At 38.6% G+C, this 16192-nt stretch overlaps 1 protein-coding gene across 3 annotated transcripts in view; it reads left to right on the forward strand.

The window, feature by feature from the left end:
- The window catches only part of UNC80 (unc-80 homolog, NALCN channel complex subunit), a 236575-nt gene that overhangs the window by 131940 nt on the left and 88443 nt on the right, over positions 1 to 16192 (forward strand). For all 3 annotated transcript variants that reach the window (XM_061204567.1, XM_061204557.1, XM_061204576.1), the window contains one exon: positions 11123 to 11323. In XM_061204567.1, the coding sequence (XP_061060550.1) occupies positions 11123 to 11323 (201 nt within the window). The remainder of the gene's footprint in view (positions 1 to 11122; positions 11324 to 16192) is intronic.

The following is a 16192-nucleotide window of genomic DNA, read 5'->3' on the forward strand; positions in this document are numbered from 1 at the left end:
GCTATACATATGCATGTATCCCCATATCTCCTCCCTCTTGCGTTTTCCTCCCACCCTCCCTATCCCACCCTTCTAAGTGGTCACAGAGCACGGAGCTGATCTCCCTGTGCTATGCGGCTGCTTCCCACTAGCTATCTATTTTACATTTGGTAGTGTATATATGTCCATGCCACTCTCTCACTTCGTCCCAGCTTACCCTTCCCCCTCCCCGTGTCCTTAAGTCCATTCTCTACGTCTGCATCTTTATTCCTGTCCTGCCCCTAGGTTCTTCCTAGGTTCTTCAGAACCTTTTTTTTTTTTTTACATTCCATATATATGTGTTAACATACGGTATTTGTTTTTCTCTTTCTGACTTACTTCACTCTGTATGACAGTCTCTAGGTCCATCCAGCTCACTACAAATAACTCAATTTCATTTCTTTTTATGGCTGAGTAATATTCCATTGTATATATGTGCCACATCTTCTTTATCCATTCATCTGTTGATGGACACTTAGGTTGCTTCCATGTCCTGGATATTGTAAATAGAGCTGCAGTGAACATTGTCATACATGACTCTTTTTGAATTATGGTTTTCTCAGGGTATATGCCCAGGAGTGGGATTGCTGGGTCGTATGGTAGTTCTATCTTTAGTTTTTTAAGGAACCGCCATAGTGGCTGTATCAGTTTACATTCCCACCAACAGTGCAAGAGGGTTCCCTTTCCTCCACACCCTCTCCAACATTTATTGTTTGCACATTTTTTGATGATGGCTATTCTGATCGGTGTGAGGTGATACCTCATTGTAGTTTTGATTTGCATTTCTCTAATGATTAGTGATGTTGAGCATCCTTTCATATGTTTGTTGGCAATCTGTATATCTTCTTTGGAGAAATGTCTGTGTAGGTCTTCTGCCCATTTTTGGATTGGGTTATTTGGTTTTTTGATATTGAGCTGCATGAGCTGCCTGTAAGTTTTGGAGATTAATCCTTTGTCAGTTGCTTCATTTGCAAATATTTTCTCCTATTCTGAGGGTTGTCTTTTCGTCTTGTTTATGGTTTCCTTTGCTGTGCAAAAGCTTTTAAGTTTCATTAGGTCCCATTTGTTTATTTTTGTTTTAATTTGCATTTCTCTAGGAGGTGGGTCAAAAAGGATCTTGCTGTGATTTACGTCATAGAGTGTTCTGCCTATGTTTTCCTCTAAGAGTTTTATAGTGTCTGGCCTTACATTTAGGTCTTTAATCCATTTTGAGTTTATTTTTGTGTATGGTGTTAGGGAGTGTTCTAATTTTGTTCTTTTACATGTAGCTGTCCAATTTTCCCAGTACCACTTATTGAAGAGGCCAGCACTATTATTGATCTTAGATATGGAATGTCTCCATCTCCTCTGATTTTAATCTGACTTCCTGGTAGGGTCAGATAAAAGGCTGGCTGGTACACCATGATCAGTGTTTACAGTGCTATGCCCTTGGAACTGGTTGATCCCCAGAACTGGCTGATTTTGAGAATCTCTGAGGCGGCTATTTTTAAAGTAAACTTTTTAGTGAAGTCCAACCTACATATTAAAAAGCATACAAAACCTATGTGTACTGCTCAATAAATTTTCACAAAGTAGACACATCTGTGTAACCACCACCAGTTCAAGAAGAACATTAGCAGTACCATAGAAGCCCTACCCGGGCCCTCGACCAGCCACTACTCTCCCCTATTGGTCACTGCCTTTCTAACTTCTAATGCCAAAAATTATTTTGTCTGTTTTTGAAATGCATATAATTGGTGACATTTGCTGGGTACTCTACTGTGTCTGATTTCTTTTTTTCACATAAGTGTAAATCCTCCAGCTTTGTTCTTCTTCTTCAGGATGGCCTGTTCTATTCTTGGCTATATTCATTTCTATTAGAATCACCTTGTTAATTTCCATAAGAAAGCTTCCACAGCAGCCTTACTTTGAATACAAAGATCGTTAAAACTGAGGAATTAAAATCTTTAATAAGTCTTCTAATGTATAAAATGGTCTATCCTCCATTAATTTGTGTCCCATCATTCATTTAGGATCTCTTCAATTTTATTCAATAATGCTTTTTAGTTTTGTGTAGTGTTAACCCTCTGGAAGTGTTTGTGTAAGACTAGAGTTATTTATTCTTTAAATATTTAGAAGGGATCACTAGTAGAACCTTCTAGATCTAAAAATTTCTTTGTAGGAAGGTTTTTAATTACAGATTTAATTTATGTAATATGATTAAGATTTCTCCTGGGAGCAGATTGGGCAAATTGATTTTTTTTCCTAGGAATTTGTTAATTTAATCCAAATATTCACATTTATTAACAAAAAGATGTTTATAATACTCTCTTTTTTTAATTTATTGAAGTATAGCTGATTTACAATGTTGTGTTAATTTCTACTCTACAGCAGTGATTCAATCATACATATGTACATATATTTTCTTTTTCATATTCTTTTTCATCATGGTTTTTCACAGGATATTGACTATAGTTCCCTGTGCTATACAGTAGAACCTTGTTGTTTATCTATTCTATTTATAATAGTTTGCATCTGTTAATCCCAAACTCCCAGTCCATCCCTCCCCCACATCCCCTACCCTTTGGCAATGACAAGTCTGTTCTCTATGTCTGTGAATCTGTTTCTGTTTTGTAGATAAGTTCATTTGTGTCATGTTTTAGATTCCATATATAAGTGATATCATATGGTATTTGTCTTCCTCTGTCTGGCTTACTTCACTTAGTATGAAAATCTTGAGGCCCATCTATGTTGCTACAAATGACATTATTTCATTCTTTTTATGGCTGAGTAATATTCCATTGTGTATATGTGTGTGTGTATATATATATATATATATATATATATACCACATCTTCTTTATCCGTTCATCTGTCAGTGGACATTTAGGTTGTTCCCATGTCTTAGCTATTGTAAATAGTGCTGCTATGAACACTGAGGTGCATGAATCTTTTTGAATTATAGTTTTATCCAGATATATGCACAGGAACGGGATTGTTGGATTGTATGGCAACTCTATTTTTAATTTTTTAAGGAACCTCCATACTGTTCTCCATAGTGGCTGCACCAATTTACATTCCCACCAACAGTGTAAGAGGGTTCTTAACAGGCACCTTTTGATTCAACATTATTTACAAAAATAAGCAGCCGGTCAGCAGGCTTTCTGACCCTTGTTCAAGAGACACTCTCTGAAAAACACAAACCAGTCAAAAAATAGGCAAGATCTGAACAGGCACTATGTAGAAGATAATGTGCCATTAGCCAATAAGTATACAAACATTTCAATCTCTCAAGTCACCAGAGAGTTTATGATCAAATTCCCTCCCTGACAGCCCAGGAGTCCTTCAGGTACTTCTCCTAAGAGGAAGGAGGCAGCCATGCAAATTAGATCAGTGATGAGAGCATCTTGGGGCAGCTCTCCCCACCCAGAACGAGGGGGCCATCACTGTCTATTCTTTACTTACATTGAGAGTATTCAGGACCCTCCTTGGAGCCTTCAGATACACGTAAAAACTGTATATCCTGCCATTTAGCAAGTAAGGGAGGCAAGACTGCATCTGGTGAAATCACCAATAAGATGCAGAGAAAATTTCCAGACCATCTTTCCTGAAGGTTAAATTCTTTCTTCACGAGAGGAGAATTGGACAATGGGATCACAGAGCAGAGGCAAAGAGGTTTCCGAAGTCCTTTCTGCTTGGTCAGCTGTCATATGCTTCCTCTGAACATTGCTGATCTCAAACATTTTATTTATTTATTTTTTAAATAGATCTTTATTGGCGTATAACTGCTTCACAATACTGTGTTAATTTCTGCTGTACAACAAAGTGAATCAGCCATGTGCATACATATATCCCCATATCCCCTCCCTCTTGAGCCTCCCTCCCATCCTCCCTATCCCACCCCTCTAGGTCATCACATAGCACTGAGCTTATCTCCCTGTGCTATGCTGTTGCTTCCCACTAGCTATCTGTTTTACATTCAGTAGTGTATATATGTCCATACCACTCTCTCACTTCGTCCCAGCTTACCCTTCCCCCTCCCCATGTCCTCAAGTCCATTCTCTATGTCTACCTCTCTATTCCTGCCCTGCAACTAGGTTCATCAGTACCATTTTTTTTTTAGATTCCATATATATGTGTTAGCATACAGTATTTGTTTTCCTCTTTCTGACTTACTTCACTCTGTATGACAGAGTCTAGGTCCATCCACCTCACTCCAAATAACTCAATTTCATTTCTTTTTATGGCTAATATTCCATTGTATATATGTGCCACATCTTCTTTATCCATTCATCTGTCGATGGACACTTAGGTTGCTTCCATGTCCTGGCTACTGTAAATAGTGCTGCAATAAACATTGGGATACATGTCTCTTTTTGAATTATGGTTTTCTCAGGATATATGCCTAGTAGTGGGATTGCTGGGTCATATGGTAGTTCTATTTTTAGTTTTTTAAGGAACCATTTTCCATAGTGGTTGTATCAATTTACATTCCCACCAACAGTGCAGGAGGGTTCCCTTTTCACCACATCCTTTCCAGCATTTATTTTTTCTAGATTTTTTCATAATAGCCATTCTGACCACTGTGAGGTGATACCTCATTGTAGTTTAGATGTGCATTTCTCTAATGATTAGTGATGTTGAGCATCTTTTCATGTACTTCTAGCCCATCTGTATGTCTTCCTTGGTGAAATGTCTATTTAGGTCTTCTGCCCATTTTTTAATTGGATTGTTTGCTTTTTTGATATTGAGCTCCATGAGCTGTTTGTATATTTTGGAGATTAATCCTTTGTTGTTTCATTTGCAAATATTTTCTCCCATTCTGAGGGTTGTCTTTTTGTCATGTTTATGGGTTTCCTTTGCTGTGCAAAATCTTTTAAGTTTAATTAAGTCCCGTTTCTTTATTTTTGTTTTTATTTCCGTTACTCTAGGAGGTGGGTCAAAAAAGATCTTGCTGTGGTTGTTTTTCCTATGTTTTCCTCTAAGAGTTTTTTGGTGTCTGGTCTTACATTTAGGTCTTTAATCCATTTTGAGTTTATTTTTGTGTTTGGTGTTAGTGTTCTAATTTCATTCTTTTACATGTATCTGTCCAGTTTTCCCAGCACCACTTATTGAAGAGGCTGTCCTTTCTCCACAGTATGTTCTTGCCTCCCCTGTCATAAATTAGATGACCATATGTGTGTGCGTTTATCTCTGGGCATTCTATCCTGTACCCTTGATCTATATTTCTGTTTTTGTGCCAGTACCATACTATCTTGATTACTGTAGCTTTGTGGTATTGTTTGAAGTCAGAGAGCCTGATTCTTCCAACTCCATTTTTCTTTCTCAAGGTTGCTTTGGCTATTCGGGGTCTTTTGTGTTTCCATACGAATTGTAAAATTTTTTGTTCTAATTCTGTGAAGAATGCCATTGGTAGTTTGATAGGGATTGCCTTGAATCTGTAGATTGCTTTGGGTAGTATAGTCATTTTCACAATACTTGTTCTTCCAATACAAGAACATGGTATATTTCTCCATCTGTTTATATCATCTTTGATTTCTTTCATCAGTGTCTTACAGTTTTCTGAGTACAAGTCTTTCGCCTCCTTAGGCAGGTTTATTCCTAGGTATTTTATTCTTTTTGTTGCGATGGTGAGTGGGATTGTTTCCTTAATTTCTCTTTCTGATTTTTTGTTGTTGGTGTATAGGAATGCCAGCGATTTCTGTGCATTAATTTTGTATCCTGCAACCTTACCAAATTCATTGATTAGTTCTAGTAGTTTTCTGGTGGCATCTTTAGGATTTTCTATGTATAGTATCATGTCATCTGCAAACAGTGACAGTTTTACTTCTTCTTTTCCAATTTGTATTCCTTTATTTGTTTTTCTTCTCTGATTGCCGTGACTAGGACTTCCAAAACTATGTTGAATAAGAGTGGCGAGAGTGGACATCCTTGTCTTGTTCCTCATCTTAGTGGAAATGCTTTCAGTTTTTCACCATTGATTATGCTGCTTGCTGTGGGTTTGTCATATATGGCCTTTATTATGTTGAAGTAGGTTCCCTCTCTGCCCATTTGCTGGAGAGTTTTTATCATAAATGAGTGTTGAATTTTGTCAAAAGCTTTTTCTGCATCTGTTGAGATGATCACATGGTTTTAATTCCTTAATTAGTTAATGTGGTGTATCACATTGATTGATTTGCATGTTTTGAAGAATCCTTGTATCCCTGGGATAAATCCCATTAGATCGTGGTGTATGATCCTTTTAATGTGTTGCTGGATTTTGTTAGCTAGTAGTTTGTTCAGGATTTTTGCATTATGTTCATCAGTGATATTGGTCTATAATTTTCTTTTTTTGAGATATCTTTTTCTGGTTTTTGTGTCAGGGTGATGGTGCCTTCGTAGAATGAATTTGGGAGTGTTTCTCCCTCTGCAATTTTTTGGAAGAGTTTGAGAAGGATAGGTGTTAGCTCTTGTCTAAATGTTTGATAGAATTCGCCTGTGAAGCCATCTGGTCCTGGACTTTTGTTTGTTGCAAGATTTTTAATTACAGTTTCAATTTCATTACTGTGATAGGGCTGTTTATATTTTCTAATTCTTCCTTGTTCAGTCTGGGAAGATTGTACCTTTCCAAGAATTTGTCCATTTCTTCGTGGTTGTCCATTTTATTTTCATATAGTTATTTGTAGTAGTCTCTTATAATCCTTTGTATTTCTGTGGTGTCAGTTGTGATTTCTCCTTTTTCGTTTCTAATTTTATTGATTTGAGTCCTCTTCCTTTTTTTCTTGATGAGTCTGGCTAAGAGTTTATCAATTTTGTTTATCTTCTCAATGAACCAGCTTTTAGTTTTATTGACCTTTGCTATTGTTTTCTTTGTTTCTGTTTCATTTATTTCTGCTCTGATTTTTATGCTTTCTTTCCTTCTACTGACTTCGGGTTTTTTGTTCTTCTTTCTCTAGTTGTTTTAAGTGTAAGATTAGATTTTTTATTTGAGATTTTTCTTGTTTCTTGAGGTGAGATTGAATTGCTATAAACTTCCCCATTAGAACAGCCTTTGCTTCGTCCCATAGATTTTGGATCGTCGTGTTTTCATTGTCATTTGTTTCTATGTATTTTTTAATTTCTTTGATTTCTTCAGTGATCTCTTGGTTATTTAGTAGTGCACTGTTTAGCCTCCTGTATTTGCGTTTTGTACAGTTTTCTTCCTGTAATTGATTTCCAATATCATAGTGTTGTGGTCCAAAACGATGCTTGATATGATTTCAGTTTTCTTAAATTTTCCAAGGCTTGATATGTGACCCAAGATGTGATATATCTGGGAGAATGTTCTGTGTGCACTTGAGCAGAAATAGTATTCTGCCTCTTTTGGGTGGAATGTTCTATAAATATCAATTAAATCTATACAGTCTATTGTGTCATTTAAAGATTGTGTTTCCTTACTTATTTTCTGTTTGGATGACCTGTCCATTCATGTAAGTGGCATGTTGAAGTCCCCACTATTATTGTGTTACTGTCGATTTCTCCTTTCATGGTTGTTAGCATTTGCCTTATGTATTGAGGTGCTCCTATGCTGGGTGCATAAACATTTATAATTGTTATATCTTCTTCTTGGATTGATCCTTCGATCATTATGTAGTGTCCTTCTTTGTCTCTGGTAATAGTCTTTATTTTAAAGTCTATTTTATCTGATATGAGTATTGCTCCTCCAGCTTTCTTTTGTCTTCCATTTGCATGGAATACCTTTTCCTGTGCCCTCACTTTCATTCTGTATGTGTCTCTAGATCTGAAGTGAGTCTCTTGTAGGCAGCAAATATATGGGCCTTGTTTTTTATCCATTCAGCCAGTCTGTGTCTTTTGGTTGGGGCATTTAATCCATTTACATTCAAGGTTATTATCAACATGTATGTTCCTATTACCATTTTCTTAATTGTTTTGGGTTTGTTTTTGTGGGTCTTTTTCTTCCCTTGTGTTTCCCACCTAGAGAAGTTTCTTTAGCATTTGTTGTAAAGCTGGTTTGTTGGTGCTGAATTCTCTTAGGTTTTGCTTGTCTGAAAAGCTTTTGATTTCTCCATCAAATCTGAATGAGATCCTTGCTGGGTAGAGTAATCTTGGCTGTAGGTTTTTTCTTCCATCACTTTAAGTATATCCTGCCACTCCCTTCTGGCCTGCAGAGTTTCTGCTGAAAAGTCAGTTGATAACCTTATGGGGTTTCCTTTATATATTATATTTGTTTTTCCCTTGCTGCTTTTAATATTTTTAGTTTGAATTTAATTTTTGTTAGTTTGATTACTATGTGTCTTGGTGTGTTTTTCCTAGGGTTTATCCTGTACGGGACTCCCTGTGCTTCCTGGACTTGGGTGACTATTTCCTTTCCCATGTTAGGGAAGTTTTCAACTCTAATCTCTTCAAATATTTTCTCAGATGCTTTCTTTTTCTCTTCTTCTTCTGGGACCCCTATAATTCAAATGTTGGTGCGTTTAGTGTTATCCCAGAGGTCTCTGAGGTTGTCTTCAGTTCTTTTCATACTTTTTTCTTTATTCTGCTCCTTGGTGGTTATTTCCACCCTTTTGTCTTCCAGCTCACTTATTCGTTCTTCTGCCTCACTTATTCTGTTATTGATTCCTTCTAGAGTATTTTTCATTTCAGTTATTGTGTTGTTCATCTCTGTTTGTTTGTTCTTTAGTTCTTCCAGGTCTTTGTTAAACATTTGTATTTTCTCAATGTGTGCTTCCCTTCTCTTTCCGAGATTCTGGATCATCTTTACTATCATTACTCAATTCTTTTTCAGGTAGATTGCCTATTTCCACTTCATTTACTTGGTCTTGCAGGTTTTTACATTGCTCCTTCATCTGTGACATATTTTTTTGCCGTCTCTTTTTTTTTTTATTTTTTATGAGTGGGATTGTCTTCCTGTCTTACTGGTTGTTTGGTCTGAGGCTTCCAGCACTGGAGTTTGTAGGCTGTTGGGTAGAGCTGGGTCTTGGTGCTGAGATGAGGACCTCCATGAGACCTCACTCTGATGAATATTCCCTGGGGTATGAGGTTCTCTGTTAGTCCAGTGGTTCAGACTCAGAGCTCCCACAGCAGGAGCTTTGGCCCAACCCCCGGCTTGTGAACCAAGATCCCACAAACCATGTGGGGTGGCAAAAAAAAAAAAAAGAGAGAACAATTACAAAGTAAAAAATAAAATTAGACTAGGAAACTAACAGATATGTTAAAAAGAATATAGAAATAAAAATATAGATGAATCAACAACCAGAAGGTACAACAGTACCACAATAGTAAGAAAGAGGAGGAGGGAAAAGAGAAAAACAAAAAAGAAAAAAAAAAAGAAAAAACAGGGAAAAGACCTTGGCTGTGGAGGGCGGGGCCTAAGTAAGGGTGAGGTTTGGGTGGGGGGCAGGGCCTATGCTTAGGACCCACAGGGCTGGAAAAGGTCCTGGGAGCTGTGGGGGGTGGTGCTTATGCTCAAGGAAGAGAAGGGGCCGGGCATGCCCCCCACCCCGGTCTCAGAGGGTGGGGGACCTCACCTGGGAGCCCAGCAGGCTTTCTGGGCTCGAGTGGGCGGGGTAAACGCCCTCCTCTCCTCTCCTGCTCCTCCTGGAGGGCCCCTCCCATCTGCCTCTCCTGATCTCCCTGGCCTCAGGGATGCCTCTCCTGTCTGGCCTCCACTTCTCCTCCCCGCCTCTGTCCCCCCATGTCCTACCAGTTCACTTGGGGGTTCCTCCTCTCTCCTTGTGTGTCAGGGTCCCCCACCAGCGGGCGGCACATGCCTTAGTTGTGGGGAGACGCTCTATAATATTTTCTTAAGATCATCTTAAATTTCGTGAGATCTACAGTAATGTGCCTTTATCATTTCTGATATTGGTAGGTTTTATCTTTTCTTTCTCTTTTTTTGATCAGTCTTGCTAGAAGTTTGTCAGTTTTATTAGTCAAAGAACCATTTTTTGGCCAGATTCAAGAATAACAAGGGAAGCTTTACAGTTCTTATTTGTGCCCTGACTCATGTTAGTATAAACAGGAATATCAGGGATCTTCAATGAATCTTGAGAGAGATCTGGATATTCTGTTCAGGCAACACCTATTTTTTTATTTTGAAAACTTTGAAGAGTATAAGGTATTGTTAGCTGAGTTTGAGAGGGGTGCATTGTTATTGTTATTTACATTTGTCTCAGATTAAGCAGGGCCTCTTATTCCTAAGGAAATGCATGGCAGCCCTGCCTGGAGGTTCGATTGGTCTTATCTGTGTAAACTTACTTTATGTTCTCCATCCAGTATGGCACGTGGTCTCGCACAGGTTAGGTGTTGGGGTGGGAACTAGTTTCATGAAGGATAGAATCATTCAGAAGATTACTCTGTGCAGATTTGACTAAACTTGAAGCTCTAGGAATGCTACTGCCTTTTTAGGAAGGCAACTTAAGAAGTTATCATCTCAAGGCCCTTCATTTCTTTTCTTAAAATAACCATATCATTTAAATCAACTGAGTTCTTTTCTGGAATACTACTTGGGAAATCTAGAAGATATGAGGATTTGAGCCAGATCAAGCCACAAGTGAAGAGCTGGAATAGCGCAAAAGCTGAAAACAAATTAGTTTGTAGAGAGGGAAATGAAGTGCTACAGTGGGTTTCAAGGCCCAGTTGAATGTTAGAGGCCAGGGTGGAAGATGCAGAAATGTTTTCAAGTTCCATGTAGGTGGGCTGGAGTTAAAGACATCCCACAGCTGTCAAAGGCCAGCCAAATCCTTTGGGATGGAACTTCTCATTAGTTTCCGCTCTTCTCCTGGCTCCTTTTACAACATAAGAGCTGAAAAATAATACATTTTAATTTCAGAATCTTCATTTGAAAATATTTGGGAATCAGACACTCCCCGATAATTGTTTCAATTTTTGAAGCGCACTTAACCTTGTATTATTTCAAAAAGAACTTCCTATCAAGTGTGAATCCAGGGAGCAAAAGAAGCCAAGTACGTAAAGGCTTGTAACTCTTTGTTCTCTTGTGGGAATTATTATTCTCTGTGGAATTATTGTGATTTCAAGACGCATTAAGGAAAGTTGACATTCTGACTTTTCCTCTTCCACCCCACATCGTTGTTCACAGTTGGTCTGTGCCCTGGTTGCCTGGTTGAGCTTCAGTGATGTCTGTGTTCCAGGTCATGATCTTGCTGTGCAATCAGCAAAGCTTCATCTGCACCCACGTTGACTACTGCCACCCTCACTGCTACCTGCACCACAGCCGCTCCTGTGCCCGGCTTGTCAGGGCCATTAAGCTGCTCTACGGAGACTCCGTGGACTCCCTCCGAGAGAGCAGCAGCGTCAGCAACGTGGCTCTCCGGGGCAAGAAGCAGAAAGAGGTGAGCGAATGATCACATGATAATATACCAGTGATAGGGAAAATGATGTCCTAACAATCTTTTCTCTGGAAATGCAAACTTCAGCCCACTGCAGTTGCATAAACCAGGCTACAGATCTGTGTGATTTCGAGCAAAATTAGAAGATGGGTACAAAAAAGACAAGTGCTAAAAAAAAAAAAAAAGACAAGTGCTTTGTCTTCATGTCCATGAGCAAACATGGGCTCAACTCTTTTCCCAGGCTTATTCCTACAAATAAATATGAACTCAAAGGGGCACTGGTGATAAGTAGGTTGCTGTGGTAGGAAGAATAATGTCCCCCCAAAGATGTCCGATTTCTAATCCCTGGAACCTGTGAATATGCTACCTCACCTGGCAAAAGGGATTTTGCCTATGTGAGTAAGTTAAGAATCTTATAATGGGGAGATTATCCTGGATTAGCCAAGTGGGCTGAACGTAGTCAGAAGTAGAGATGGAGATGTGATGACAGAAGCAGAGGTCAGAATGATGCAGGGCAGTGAGTCCAGGCAGCCTCTAGAAGCTGGAAAGGGCAAGGAAATGGATGATTCCCTAGAGCCTCCAGAAGGAACACAGCCCTGCCAATTCATTTTAGACTTCTGACCTAGAGAACTGTTAAGATAAATTTGTGTTATTTTTTTGCCAGGAAGATTCTAGTGATTTGATACAGCAGTAATAGGAAACTGATACAGTTATAGCTTAAGAAATAAGCAATAAATAGCCCAACTGTTCACTTGTAAATAATAGAGTCAAATCAGACTAAAGGAAACTTCTTCAAGAAACTATTACATTTTCTAAGCATTCTGCTGCACTTTCCTGAAAACTGAACAGCTGAGCTGGCAGAAGATGAAGACAGTAACCAGGGCTGCTGTACTTCTGCTAGGGAAGCCCTGAGTTACCCATCTGCCCCTGAACAGGCGTGATGGCCAAGATGCTCCACTGCGTGCTGCTGGCCGCCCCTGCAGCTGCTTCTCACAAGTGGATTTGCCAAGAGATTTTTATATAATCCCTATTCAATTCAATGAGCATTCATTGTGCACCTGCTGTTGGCACAATATGAGGCCAGATATTCTTGGAGAAATAAAAAATAATTAAGCAGGAGTAGAGGATATTTCTGTTGATACCAAAGAGTTTGTGAACCAGGTTTGGTGGGGTGGGAGGATGGCAATAAAATACAAATCAAGCTAGAGAATATAAGCAATAACAAAAAATGCACAGTTGAGTTGTATATCAATCTGTAATGCTTTAGCACTCACAAAAGGGATTTATTTAATTATGATTTTTTAAATTATGAAAGCAATATGGGTGTATGGAAGAAATTTTGGCTAATACAAGAGCTCCTAAAGAGATCCTAAAGAAAAAAAATATGTATCTCATGCATATCATAAGTGTGCTAATGTGCCTTCTGGAATATGGCCTTTTAGTATTTTTTTCAAAGCATATGTATGAGAGCATAAGGTAGGTATACATCATTGACAAAGTACTTTTTGATTCTTGCAAATCTTGTGCAGGAGATACTCTTCATCACATTTTACAGATGAAAATGTTGAGGTTCAGAAAGATGGGATTGTCCACAGTTCACATCTAGAACAGCTAGACTTTAATTTATAAACATGGAATTTCAAAGTCAGGGCTTTTTCAACTAGACTGTATTGCATCTCCTGGTATTCAAACTACACAAATTCTGAGGGGAAATCAGGTGGGGAAACTACATGAACTGCTAAATGATGACATTAAGAGAAAAATATGTATGTGTATATATGTTTGTATGTGTATGCATGTACATAGACATGCATTTATGTTTGAGATACATGTATGTATGTACATACATGTATCTCAAACATAAATGACACTACATACAAAGAAAACCTATTTTTATTTAGGTAAGTTCTCCTTCATATAAAAACTCCCTTAGCTTTAGAAGAAAACCATATATGTTGAAAATTGTAAAAATACGCCAACCTAATGTTCATTGTTCACCATACACACGCTGAGATTTCTTACTTCCATACCTTTGCTCCAGCTGTATCTTCACCTGTAATCTCTACATGGCTGAACCCAAACATCCTTCAAGATCCAACTCAAGTGCCACCTCCTTCTTTTCTGATCTCCCTAGAATTTACCACAGGGCATACTGCAGGTGGATGATTAATGACATTTTCTATTCCTTCTTCCTCTAAACTACAATGATGGTTTACTTGTGCTTTTCACATCTTTCATTCAACCATTCATTCATTGATCCATCCATCCATGCATCTATTCAACAAATTTTAAAGAGATTCTGGACCATGCTGAGTCCATACTGTGTTGGGTATAATAATGGCCAAAGAGATATGGCCCTACCCTTGTAAGATGCACACAGTCTAGTCTAGAGACAGAAATTAATAAAATAAACATCCCAAGTTGATGTAAAATTGCAACAACGATAAGCACAATGAAGGAGAAACACTCTGTGCTGAGAGATCTTATGAATAAGACTTTGAACCAAGGATGATGGCTGGAGCACGGAGGACCGTGATGCCTGATGAGGCTGCACAAGCAGGTAGAGAGCAGACCTGGTTGAGCCTCTGAGGCCTTGGGAAGGATTTTAGTCTTTATCCTGTGAATAGTGACAAGCACTGAGAGGTTTTTAAGATTGCCCTGCCTGCAAAGCGGGGCTACTTACATCCCTATTTCTCTTCTCACTTAATTATAAAGCTTCTTGAGAACTGAGGCAGTCTTGCACATTTTGTATCCTGTGTGATACCTAACAGAGTACCTCACTATGGCAGAGGGACTATAATATTGAATGAGTGAGTGGACTATAGAGTTCTATGGTGTTTCATGAGTGTCTTTCACCTCTGGCCCATCCAGGACACTGGCCTGAAGCAGCAGAAAAGGTTACCAACCTTACATGTTGCTTACATTTCTGAAAGGGAAAGGGAAAGTAAAGCAAGAGTATAAGTGTTCCCTAACCCTAACACATTGAAATTAGTCATGCAGGTGGAGAGCTGAAAAGATGTATTGAGTCTTCTGTGATAAACATTTTATTTCCAAAATGCCAGCCTCCTGTTCAAGCTTCTTTTTTATTCTCTCATGATGTTTCCATTTGCCTGTTCTGAATCTGTCACATAAATGAAAAATGCCCACATTTTCAGAGCCCAAATGAAAACAGAGTAGGCAATAAATCAAGAATAAAAGCAGTGATTCTGATTAAAATCGAAACTTATGAGCAATTGGTATTTCATTCGTGTTTCCTTTTTAATTGGTTTTTATGGCAGAATATATTTGTGGCAGCTAGTACATTTTGTAACCCATCTAACTCTGATCAATCTGCTAATCTACATTTCAGTGCTCAGAGATTCACTGTACATTCTGTTAGTCTGTTTTAGTGCACTTCCAAATTTGAGAGGTTTAGATAAGCTATCATTATATATATCACCTTCACCAAAAGGTGAATTCACCAAAAAATTCTTTGATTTTTCCTGTATATCTGTACCTTGTCTAAGGCTATGTTCTAAACATAGTAATGTGCAATTAGTGCTTGCTGATGGAAATGGGTGGATAAAACATTTTTTCCTTTCAGCCAAAAAGGAGAGGTAAATAAAAGGTTATATGTGCCCAAAAAAAGAAAGGGCATAGTGTCCATAAATTTTGTGAAGCCAGTGTAAATGGCAAGAGGCCACCTGATTTCCTGCAGGACTAATATTTTTCTAAAGCTATGGAAAACACAGCTGTGAGGCCAAGACCAAGCCCTAGGTCTTGATTTCATTGGTCAGAATTACTCTTCACTATGACATACATAACTCCTATGTCAAAGATGTATGAGACACAAAGGCTCTGGGTTACCTCTGGGGAAATACTATACTTCTATTGGCATGTTTCTTTCCAGAAACATGAGGCAATCCTTTTCCCAAAGAACCCAGTAGGCTGACTCCAATTTTCCCAAATTTTAAATACCTCATTATTTCCACAGTGTTATCATCATTTATGACATGTATTTCCTTTTCTACTTATCTTGAATTTTCATTTGTTTGCTAGCTGTCTCTCCTGGTAAGATACACTCTCCAGAAGGGCCAGTATCATGGGGGTTTTGCTCCTCAGCATATCCTCAGAAGTTAGCCCTGTTCCTGGCATATGGTTAATTCTTAATAAACATACTTGAATTATTAAATGAATAAGTAAAATTTTTACTTAAACTAATTACGTATTATGCCTCCGTTGTCAACAATATTTTGTTGTAAGGAATAGAAACCCATTGAGATTTGTTCAAATAATTAGAGTTTCTTCCAAGGATATAGCAGAATCTCATGAAACCAAGGACAGGTGGGAAACACAGTCAAGCCTCAAAGGAATGAGATCCAAAGCTGCTGTCCATCTCAGGGTGGACAGAGTCTCTCATCTCTGCTTCTTTCTGCATCATCTCTGTCTGCTGACTCATCTCTGTCCCCTGACCAGCAACCCCTGCTTTATTCATCTTGTACTTAGACTGAAGTCTCAAGGTTGCATCATCATTTCTCAGCCCCAGTAACCATCACTAAATGAATCAGACTCGGTCCCCTAATTCCCTAGGACAGGAATTTGATGGGACCAACCCCTCCTCTTTCTGATCCAAACACCACAAGTGATAATTCCCTGGACAGTTAAAGGATTGGTTTTGCACTACAGATTTTATCCGTAGTGGTCAAGATGAGGACAAGAAAGAGGGAGCCAATTATAATGAATATGTCCAAGATATATACATAGAAGAAAATTACAGTAGTCCAAGTTCTACACCATCCCATAGCAAGCATGTCCCAGTATCCCTGCCAGCTCTTGGGACTGTATAACGTCCTCCCACTGACCATAGCTGCCTCTGGTAGATCGACTCAACAA

This window comes from Eubalaena glacialis, chromosome 1, assembly GCF_028564815.1.
Source record: "Eubalaena glacialis isolate mEubGla1 chromosome 1, mEubGla1.1.hap2.+ XY, whole genome shotgun sequence".
NCBI lineage: Eukaryota > Metazoa > Chordata > Mammalia > Artiodactyla > Balaenidae > Eubalaena > Eubalaena glacialis.